The sequence below is a fragment of the Phyllostomus hastatus genome, unplaced genomic scaffold (genome assembly GCF_019186645.2).
Source record: "Phyllostomus hastatus isolate PE091 unplaced genomic scaffold, TTU_PhHast_1.1 phas_contig_64, whole genome shotgun sequence".
Classification (NCBI taxonomy): domain Eukaryota; kingdom Metazoa; phylum Chordata; class Mammalia; order Chiroptera; family Phyllostomidae; genus Phyllostomus; species Phyllostomus hastatus.
Genome location: NW_025333928.1, coordinates 4789433 through 4800743, shown reverse-complemented (window position 1 = coordinate 4800743; position 11311 = coordinate 4789433). Strand labels below are relative to the sequence as shown.

The following is an 11311-nucleotide window of genomic DNA, read 5'->3' as shown; positions in this document are numbered from 1 at the left end:
TACATGCTTATGATTTTGTGATAAAAGATTTTGTAATAAAAAACAGGTGTTATTTGTGCTGGACCCTGTATATTTAGATATCTGTTAGAGCTAGTTCAGCCCAATACATTTATTTTCCAGAGCATTTGTGACTATTCTTGTTTTATTTTTCAAAAATAGCTTTATATTAAAACATAATTTATGTAGCACACAACTCACCCTTTAAAGTGTACAATTCAATAGACTTAGTATATTCACAGATATGTGCAACCATCACCATAGTAAATTTTAAAACATTTTATCTTAGAAATAAACATCATACCCTTAAGCTATAACTCACTTTCCCCCTGGCTCTCCCATCCCTTAGCAACTACTAACCTACTTTCTGTCTCAATAGATTGCCTAGTCTTTACATTTAATAATAAGTAGAATCATAGAAAATAAGTGGTCTTTTATGACTAGATTATTTTACTTAACATAGTGTTTTCAAGGTTCATCCATGTTGTGGCATGTATTAGTACTTCATTTCTTTTTATGGCTGAATAATGTTCCATTGTATAGATATACCACATTTTATTTATGCATTCATCAGTGGGCATTTGGGTGCTTTCCACCTGGTAGCTATTATAAATAATGCTGCTATGAGCATTCATGTCCAGATTTTTGTTTGAACACCTGTTTTTAATTCTTTTGGGTATATATTTAGGAGTGGAATTGCTCACATAGCAATTCTGTTTAACTCACTGAGAAATGTCCAAGCTGTTCTCCACAGCAGCTGCACCATTTAAGTTACTACTAGCAAAGTATGAGGATTCCAAAAATTTCCACATCCTGGCTAGGACTTGTTATTTTCCTTTTTTTTGTTTGTTTTCATATTTAGCCATTCTAGCCATTCTAGTGCTATCTCAGCATGGTTTTATTTGTATTTCCCTGATGACTAATGATGTTCAGCACAATTTGTGTGTGTGTGTGTGTGTGTGTGTGCTTATTGGCCATCTGCATATCTTTTTTGGAAAAATATCTATCCAAGTTTTTTTTTTCTCATTTAAAAATTGGGTTCCTTCCACCTGGACATGGGTTTTTTGCTACCATATTATCTGTGGGGACAATGGCATTTTTCTCCTTTCTGCTGTCCCCCCTTCTCTGGAGTTCCAGAGGGATCCCAGATCTAGGAATTAAAGATAATTTTGCTGTGTGGCTGGATTTTCTTACTGCTTGCTCTTCTTTAATTATTTCTGTGACTACTTCATGGCTTAACTCATTTAAATAGTTCCAAGTTTATCTGAAAAAAAAAGAAAAGAATGAGAAAAGGCAAAAACTTGTGACGAATAAAATGAGAGACCCATGACGAAAAGGCCAGCAGATACACACAGAATGTTCTTAAACCTCACCAGGAAATGAAATAGAAAAAAACTGGAAAAACTCTTTTATTGGATGATGGGTAAAACCCAGAAGTCAGGCAATGGTCATGAACTTGAAGGTGATGAAGATGAGAGTCAGGCATCTTTGACACATCAGATAGAGAGGGAGCAAAGAGACGAAATTTGCCTTAGCCTTCAACCAACATGTTATCACCTGCTGAACAGACCTCTCAGGAGGTTCCTGATTTACCTGAAGAACCTCCTGGAACAACTGAAAAAAGTAGTCACTATTGCTCGCCAATGTCCAGGTGGGAGTGTTCCTAGGGAAAGGTTCTTTAGGTCATGCTGTTCATAGGTGTTATTTGACTAGGTGATGAAAGTTGGGTACCAACTTCCTGGGCAGCCTTTCTGCTTGCTTTCCTAGAGGGTGTCTGGAAGTGGAGGGAGGCTGGTCACTGCAGAACAAAGGAGTAACTGTTCATACTTCACTCAATGTGGAAGAGAAAGAACAGAGCAACTAGCTAAAAAATGAGAACTACCCATTCTACATAAAATCAGTCATGCCATGTCCTTACAGGCTAATAAAGGGTTTGCATTAAAGTCATGCAGCCCTGGCTGGTGTAGCCCAGTGGACTGAGCATGGGCTGTGAACCAAAGGGTCACTGGTTTGATTCCCAGTCAGGGCACATGCCTGGGTTGCAGGCCAGGTCCCTAGTGGGGGCCACGTGAGAGGCAACCACACATTGATGTTTTTCTCCCTTTCTTTCTCCCTCCTTTACCTCTCTCTCTAAAAATAAATAAATAAAACCTTTAAAAAATTTGTGTGAAAATGGACTTCACATTTCAAAAATAATAATAAATAAAGCAATGCCATGCCTTTATTGAGCTCAAGGCAGTAAACACTTTAATGCTGATATTCATGGAGCTATATAGATATAAAAGATTAGAAAAAACTTGCTCTCTGAATATAATAATTTTTGGAATATACCATTTTTATAACGTACCAGATGAGAAATAGGTAAAAGTGTATACCATAAGTCACTGAATAGTTTACATTTTTCCTTGCTGACATCATTTATGTTAAAAAACAAAGTCACATCACTTGGGTTTTGCCTTGTCAACACATTTTACTACACTATGAATATTTCACAATTGACTCTTGGAAGACTCAAACTCTTCCAAGTCTTATAAGGAAGAATGTTTATTTTGCTATATTTCTAGAAATTGAACTTTTAAATCTTTTTAAAGCTTTAAAGTTCTTTTTTGTAGGTTTGTATTAATGTTTGCTTAAGTAATGTATGAGATTTATTTAATTTTGCCTTGCACTGAATTGTAATATTTGCAATGTTCCAAGTGGAGTAATATTTAAAAAAACAAAACAAAACAATAAAAACATTAAAAAACCATGTTATTTGTCTTTTTGTTGTAGAGTTGTAAGAGTTCAATATTTTCCTTACTATTTTTGCATCTGCATTTTTTCCAGTTGAATCTCAGTATTGCTTCATCAAGAATGGCTAGCAAATTGGACTTCCAGCCAAGATGGAGGCATAGGTGGACACACTGTGCCTCCTTGCACAACAAAAATTTAGAAACAAAAAAACAACAAGTACTAACAGAAAATTGAACTGTATGGAAGTCTGACAACCAAGGAATTAAAATAGACACATTCATCCAGACCAGTAGGAGGGTCAGAGTTGGGCAGCTGGGCAGAGTGAGGTCGGGACAAAAAAAAAAAGCAGTGGCTGGCAGACCCCGGGCATGAGGTGGCAGCTAGCAGATCCAGCGAGGTGGTGAATTGTGGAGGGGAACGGTACGACTGGTGGACCTGGTGGTCCAACATTCACTTGCAGATAAACCAGGTGAAACTGTAGAGTGAGACAGACCACAAAACCCAGGGCTCCAGCACAGTGAAGTAAAGCCTCAAAACACCAATTGAAAACACCTGTGGGAGTTGAGGTGCTAGGAGAGACTCCCAGCCTCACAGGAGAGTTTGTTGGAGAGACCCACAGGGTCCTAGAATGTACACAAACCCACCCACATGGGAATCAGTGCCAGAAGGGCCTAGTTTGCTTGGGGGAAGCAGCAGAAGGGACTGAAATTCAGCAGAGAGCAGAGCAAGTGCCACTGTTCCCTCTCAGACCCTTCCCCCACATACAGTGTCACAACCTAGCAACTTGGGTTGCCCACTCTGGTGAATACCTAAGGCTAGGCTCCTCACTACGTAACAGCACATCAAGACAAAAAAAATAGCCCAAATGAAAGAACAGATCAAAGCTCCAGAACAAATACAACTAAGCGACTAAGAGATAGCCAACTTATCAGACACACAGTTCAAAGCACTGGTGATCAGGATGCTCACAGAATTGGTTGAATTTGGTTGCAAATTAGATGAACAAATGAAGTGAAATAAAGGAAAATGTACAGGAAACCTATAGTGATGGGAAGGAAACTGGGACTCAAATCAATGGAGTGGACCCAAAGGGAGAAAGTAACAACCAAACAGAAAAGAAGGAAGAAACAAGAATTCAAAAAAATGAGGAGAGGCTTAGGAACCTCCAGGACATCTTTAAATGTTCCAACATCCGTATTATAGGGGTACCAGAAGGAGAAGAGGAAGAACAAGTAGAAAAGTTATTGGAACAAATAATGAAGGAGAACTTCCCCGATCTGGCAAAGGAAATAGACTTCCAGGAAGTCCAGGAAGCTTAGAGAGTCCCAAATAGGTTGGACCCAAGAAGGAACACACTAAGGCACATCATAATTACAGTACCCAAGATTAAATATAAGGAGAGGAACTTAAAAGCAGTAAGAAGAAAGGAGACAGTTGCCTACAAAGGAGTTCCCATTAGAATGTCAGCTGATTTCTGAAAAGAGACCTTGCAGGCAAGAAGGGGCTGGAAAGAAGTATTCCAAGTCATGAAAGGCAAGGACCTACATCCAAGATTGCTCTATCCAGCAAAGCTTTCATTTAGAATGGAAGGGCAGATAAAGTGCTTCCCAGATAAGGTCAAGTTAGAGGAGTTCATCATCACCAAGCCCTTATTATATGAAATGTTAAAGGGACTTATCTAAGAAAAAGAAGATAAAAAACGTGTATAGTAAAATGACAGCAAACTCACAATTATTAACAACCACACCTACAATAAAAATAAACTAAGCAAACAACTAGTACTGGAAGAGAACCACAGAAATGGAGATCACATGGAGGGTTAGCAACAGGGGAGTGGGAGGAGGAGGGGGGGAAAAGGTGCAGAGAATAAGTAGCATAGATGGTACGTAGAAAATAGATAAGGGGAGGGCAAGAATAGTATGGGATATGTAGAAGCTAAAGAACTTAAGACACATGGATATGAATTAAAGGGAGGGAATGTGGGTGGGAGAGGGTGTGCAGGGTGGAGGGGAGTGAAGGGGGAAATGGGACAACTGTAATAGCATAATCAATAAAATATATTAAAAAAAGAATGGCTAGCAAATTTTATGTAGCATAAAAGCAAAAAACCAAATATTTGGCTTAAATCCAGTCCATTTGATTCTGCAGATGATATTCTCCCCAAAACATTTCCCTTTTAAGTGCCCTGAAAAAATGTGGCCACACATATTGTGAAGTTGATTTAAACTCTTCTTGTGTATATGAAGCAGGAGTGGGGTTCAGCAATGTTTTCCTGTAGGCTTGTGGTGGCTTGTGGAAGGGAGTAGTTAATTACTCTCTGGCCTGATTTACTTACAGAAGCACTGACTCAGAGACTGAGGCTGTAGAAGCTCTTTCCAAGTTCAGCATCCCACACTGGCCTGAGGTGATTATTGTAATGTCCCAGGGACCCAGATCCCACCACCGACCCCCACCCAGGTTCAGAATGTAACCCACACTGCACACACAGGCTGACTCCCAGCTACGGATTGGCATGGTGCTGGGCTCCATTAGGGAGCAGTGTGCTTTCCTAAAAGCTTTAGTCCTTGGGGAGGGATGTGTGTATGAAAGGGAACCAAGCATTTCTTATGCCAGTTGCTTAATCTCTGGGGTATCAGAAAGAGAAGCAAACTTTTCTTAGATCAATATTTTCAAGGCTTATCTGAGGCATGCACCTCTGCCTGGGGCTGGAGCATCAACTGATTCTCCAGCTTCTCTCTCCAGGGTGGGTGTGAACTCGAACACTTATAATGAATGTCTTGCATTTTTTTCCCTTGGGAGATTTATGTGTATGTGTGACTATGACAGAGAAAAAAGGGGTAATGATGAATTCACAGCTGGACATTTGGAGTGCTTGTTTCTTTACAACCAAGTTTCTAAACCCCCTTTCCCCCCATTATTGTCCCCACCTAAAGAGCATTTCCAGCTTCTTTTCCTCTAATTACCCATCTCCTATGACATTTTAATACTACTGATATACTGTGTACATGTCCATGGAATGTATGTATATCTGTGCTTGATACATAAAAATATATTTTTTGCCCCCTTGGGGGCCATATGGTCCCCACTTATGCTTTACAGTAGTTCACACCTGATTCCCTTGGCAGCCTCTACCACATAAAAGCAGGAAGAAGGCAGTTTAGTAGGTACTGTGGAGCATGTGAGCTAGTGCAATCAAGTCCTTAGCAAAGTACCTGGCACATGAAGTGTGCTTGAAAAATTAGAAGCCATGTTGTTGTTACCATTACTATTCTTTTATGGGTCACAGTGATGTTTGCACCTCTCTCTCAGGCTGTGAATTTCCATCATTCTTCAGGGCTGGTCAGAGGTCTGAATCATTCCCAGCCTGGAGCTTCAACCAGAGACCAGAGGGGCTTATAAGGTAGTGAGTTGGGCTGGGTGGGGACTGTGGCACCAGGACAGCACACCATGCTCCATTTAAACATGGCAGCTGCTCCTGAGCTACAGCCCAGTGGTGCCAGGCATGGTGCCAGGCAGCTGCTAGGACCTAGTGGTATCAGATGCATGGTTTCTCAGGAGAAGCTGGGAATCTGGATTTTTGGTTCAGTCTCCTGACTTGTAAGCATTGACTCAATTAAACAACAATAACGTTACCAAGTCCCGAAATGCAGTGCTCTTTCCACTTAACCCAGCGCCCACTCTGTGCTTCAGAACCCTCCCCACTTCACTTTTTGGGGGTAGTTCTTAACGCATCTCCCTCTGGCTCTCCTGCCTGGGGAGGAGGTTCAGGCTGGGGCCATTCTGATTGGGACCAACGAGGATAGCTCCCCTCCCCATCCATCACCCCCTTTCCAGAAGGACCTGGATTCTGTCTGCAGAGGCAGAAGGTCAGGACACCCGAGCCTTACTCGTGGGCACCGGGAGAGTCCGGCTGGGAGGGCTGAGCCCGCAGAAGGAGGCGGCTGGGCTTCTGGGCCAAGTGTGAGGACGCGGACCCAGGGAGGGCGCGCGGTGGGCGGCACCCGGCCTCGCCCAGCCTCTCCCCGCGCTGACCTCTGCACCTCGGAATGAAACAGCCCGTTGTTCGAGCCGCCCTCTGACCCCTCCATTCGGGGCGTTGCTTTCTATTCGCCCGGGTCGCGGGTAGGAGGTGAGGAACGCCCGGGTTTAGGAGGTTGGATCCACGCCAGGCCTGTGGCCTTAGCCCCGGGGCCACCAGGCGGCCGCGATCGGGCGGGAGGACGGATCGGCTGGTCCGCTGTAGCGCGGCCATGGGCTCCGGGGGCTCCAGCGCCGCGCAGATCCCGGACGCGGACAACATTCGGCGGGAGACGGGCTGTGAGCAGGGCGCCCGGGGCTCCAGTGGGGTCCTGAGGAAGGCTGGGTGGAGGGATGCGGGAGCCCAGGAAGTAGGAACAGTGATCGCGGGGCCAGGGGCACGGTACTCTTGCAGCCCGGCGTCCAGGTTTGAGGCAGAGCCGGGTTCCCGAGCTTGGGGACACTGAGGGTCCTCCAGCCCGGATGGAAGGGGTTGGCTTTGGCCCCTTGGTCTCCCGGAGGGAAGCGCTGGGGGGCGCAGAGAGCCTTCTCAGATCTGGTCACGCGCCTTCAATCTCCAGCTGGCCCCAGGTCTCAGGCGGAATGCACCCTCCGGCCAGCCTCCGACCGCCGCCACCTACCCGGCCACCCGGGAGTCACCCTTCTGCCTTTCCTCCCACAGTCTCGCAGGCCAGTTTGCTCCGTCTCTACCACCGGTTTCGGGCCCTGGACAGGAACAAGAAAGGTTACCTGAGGTGAGGGGGAGCTGATCTGTGACCTTCCCCTCTGTGTCTCTGATCCTATCCCTCCCTTTGACCCTTCATCTTCGGTCTCTGCCCTACCCGTTTTGAACTACCTTTCCAGCCGCGTGGACCTGCAGCAGATCGGGGCGCTGGCTGTGAACCCCCTGGGGGATCGCATTATAGACAGCTTCTTCCCTGATGGGTGAGCCTCGCTGGGCATGAGGAGATGGAGGGAAAATCTTGCGTGGGAGGGTTGGGGTAGTTTAGGGACAGAGGCAGAAAGAGAGCCAAAGTGACCACTTCCTCTGGTCATTCCACCTCCACCCCTCCCAGGAGTCTGCGAGTGGATTTCCCAGACTTTGTGAGAGTCCTGGCTCACTTCCGACCTGTAGATGAGGACACAGGAACCCGGGACCCCAACGAACCTGAACCCCTCAACAGCAGAATGAACAAACTTCGCTGTGAGTTGGTAGGGTCTCCCCAAGTGAGACCCTAGATTTACCACAGCAGTGAGTGGCTCCAGGCACTTCCACTCCCTTCCTGAGACTATCGATGACTCCCTACTGGCCAGGGTGACCTGCTGGAGGAGAACCAGGAAAGACCTACCTTCCCTTCCCCCCTCTACTCTCTCCCCAGTTGCATTTCAGCTGTATGATCTGGATCGAGATGGGAAGATTTCCAGGCATGAGATGCTACAGGTTGGAAGAACACAAGAACAGAGATGTAGCCTGTGATGGCTGGATGGTTGAATGGAATGATTGTGGGGCTTGGGTAGATAATTGGTGGGTTGGGGATGCAGATAATCGGAGTGTTGGTTGGGCAATGGGAATGGGTACAGTTGGAGTGTGGGTTAGTTGGGAGATGGGGGGTACCACAGTCGGGGGTGAGGTTAGCAATAGATCAGTGGTTCTCAGCTGGGGGTGATTTTTGCCCCCTGAATGATATTGCCAATATCTGGAAAGATTTTTGGTTATCACAGCAGGGGTGGGGGAAGAAACTGGCACCTTGGTGGGTGGAGGTCAGGAATGCTGCTAAACATATTATAATATGATAGCACTCCCCTATACACACAAGGAATTATTTGGCCCCAAATGTCAGTAGTGTTGAGACTGAAAAACTCTGGGTGGGATAGATGTGATGAAGTGGAATTTGAGAATGGGGTGGAGACTGCAGTTGAGTAATGAGCCTGGGCATACTGTTGAGGTGAGTGTGGGAAAGTGAGGGACAGATGGGCGTTTGCATGGTGAAGCAATAGGAGGAATTGGTGGATATGGTAGGAAGTGATTGGAATGGAGTGAACAGTGGATGAGGGATGGATTATGAAATTGTTAATAACTTTTGGGGCTATGTGGACAAGGTTGGGGGTGGTGTTAGTAGTTCCTGTGCCTCCTCTTTATGGTCATCTCTTCCTCCACCTCCCAGGTACTCCGGCTGATGGTTGGGGTACAGGTGACAGAAGAGCAGCTGGAGAGCATTGCTGACCGCACAGTGCAGGAAGCTGATGAAGATGGAGATGGGGCTGTGTCCTTCCTGGAGTTCACCAAGGTCAGAATGCCCTTGGGGCCTGAGGAGTTGAAAGCATGAGTCCCTAGGACAGATGGACATGGGAATTGAAGCTTGAAGGAGGAAGGCAAATACAGGGGTTCCCAGAAATGGTGGGGCTTTAAGGATGGAAGAGGTTGGGAGAATAGAGGACTATAATTCAAGTCCTCTTGACTACCACCCATCTTTACCAGTCCTTAGAGAAGATGAACATTGAGCAGAAGATGAGCATCCGGATCCTGAAGTGACCTTCATTGTGCATCTGGCCAGCTTGAAAAGAACAGTTCTGCCTGGGGTTCGTCCTTAGCGTCCATGGAGGGATGGGCTCCAATAAACTGTATTTTTACATCTACATTGAACCGTATTTAGGGTCAAGGAGGCAAAGCTGAATGGGTGTGTACTAAAGTCTAACTCATTTGATTCTGGATAAGCAAATCAGCCAATGATCTTGGTTGCAAGTGACTGAAATGCCAAATCAAAGGGACTTCAGTTAAAAGGGGACTTTTTGGACTCGTAAAAGTGTGGAAGTGTCTTCAGGCACAGCTGGATCCAAAAGCTCTCATGATGCTATCTGGACTCAATTATTTTCCATCTGTCAGATTTTTTTTTTTGTATGTGTTGGCTTCATTCTAGAAAGGGTCTTTCCTCATGGTGGAGTATGGCCACCACTTGCTCCAGGCTTCCTCAGTAACCCAGTGGGAACAGATTTTGTTTTGCAATAATTTCACGCAAAGAGTGTCATCAGCTCACTGGGGCCTTGTCCCTACTTCAGGGGTAGGGAATATTCTGATTGGCCTGGTGTGTGTCATGTGTTAGCTGCTATAGCCAAGAAATAGGTACTGAGGACTCAGGATGGGGTAAGGGATGTTTACTTAAACTTTAAGCCTTAAAGGACAACAAAGTGCTATTATCAGAAGAAGGGGGATGATGTTGGTTAGACAAAATAAGATATCCATTACTGTTAAGTTGACTAAATGTATGGATTCCTGAAGTCCTTAAACAGGTGTTCACTTGATCCCATGGGTGCATGCTGTTGATTTGGGTGGAGGGGGAAAGAGGTGATATTAAAATAATAAACAAGACATGCCTTCCTGTAATATGAAATAGTTCAGAGTTTTGGAGAGTAATTTCATTTTTTTAATGGTGTTGATACACCACAGAGAGTGTGAAAGTCACATAAAAGCATGAGATTCTAGGTCTGGAGCAAAGCACTTTGGCTGTACCTATGGGAGATGTGTTGGTGCCCTGCCCAAGTCCTCTCCCAGAACTGTGCTGGAGTTGTCTTGTATCAACACATGAGAGCCAACTGTGCTCATATTTTCCTAACTCTGCTTTCAGTGATGTCACACTGGCACCTTGAAATTGGCTGTTGTGGGAATATATACACTAGAGGCTCTGGCAAATGCAATAGGCAGGGCTTTTCCACACAGGAGAGGCTGTTGTCAAACCTTTATTTGTACACTGGTTGTCAGGTCTCACTATTACCATATACTCATATGCCAGTGGTTCCCGATCCCCAGCTTTAGTGAGGTATAATTGGTATGCAAAAAATATACATAATTAATATATACAATTTGATCTCTGGCTGGTGTGGCTCAGTGGGTTGAGCACAGACTGCGAACCAAAGGGTCGCTCGTTTGATTCCCAGTCAGGGCACATGCCTGAGTTATGGGCCTGGTCCCCAGTTTGTGGTGCTCAAGAGGCAACCACACATTGATGTTTCTCTCCCTCTCTTTCTCCCTCCCTTCCCCTCTCTAAAAATACATAAATAAAATCTTTTTAAAAACTGCACATAATTGATATATACAATTTGATGAGTTTGTATGTAATCAAGGCAATAAACATGTCCATCATCTCCAAAAATTTATCCCTTCATTTTTTAGTGTTTTTTTAAAGTTTTTATTTACTTATTTTAAAAGAGAGGGGACAGGAGGGAGAAAGAGAGGGAGCAAAACATTGATGCATGAGAAAAACATCGACTGGTTGCTTCTTACACATTCCTTAACTAGGGACTGGGTCCACAACCCAGTCATGTATCCTGACCTGGAATCTAACTGGTGACCTTTTGTTTTGCAGGATGACACTCAACCCACAAAGCCATACCAGTCAGAGCTAGTGGTTTTCTTTTTGCTTGTTTGTTGTTTTGTAAGTGTTTAGTAAGCACACTTAACATGAGATCTACTTGCTTAACACATTTTTAAAAATTATGTTATTGTTGTTCAATTACAGTTGTCTGAATTTTCCCCCCTTAACAAAATTTTTAAGTGCATAATACCTTA

The 11311-nt window shown here is 44.7% G+C and overlaps 1 protein-coding gene and 1 pseudogene across 1 annotated transcript; both read left to right on the top strand.

Annotated features, from left to right (window-relative positions):
• The first annotated feature begins 1087 nt into the window (after positions 1-1087).
• On the top strand, positions 1088-1861 carry LOC123825433 (annotated as a pseudogene).
• A 5006-nt stretch (positions 1862-6867) lies between these two features.
• On the top strand, positions 6868-10136 carry CHP2 (calcineurin like EF-hand protein 2). Its single transcript, XM_045849110.1, has 7 exons — positions 6868-7047; positions 7430-7502; positions 7612-7692; positions 7824-7951; positions 8127-8188; positions 8913-9035; positions 9227-10136. The coding sequence occupies exons 1-7, from the start codon at positions 6981-6983 to the stop codon at positions 9278-9280; spliced, it is 588 nt and encodes a 195-aa protein (XP_045705066.1). The 5' UTR covers positions 6868-6980; the 3' UTR covers positions 9281-10136.
• Positions 10137-11311: the final 1175 nt, after the last annotated feature.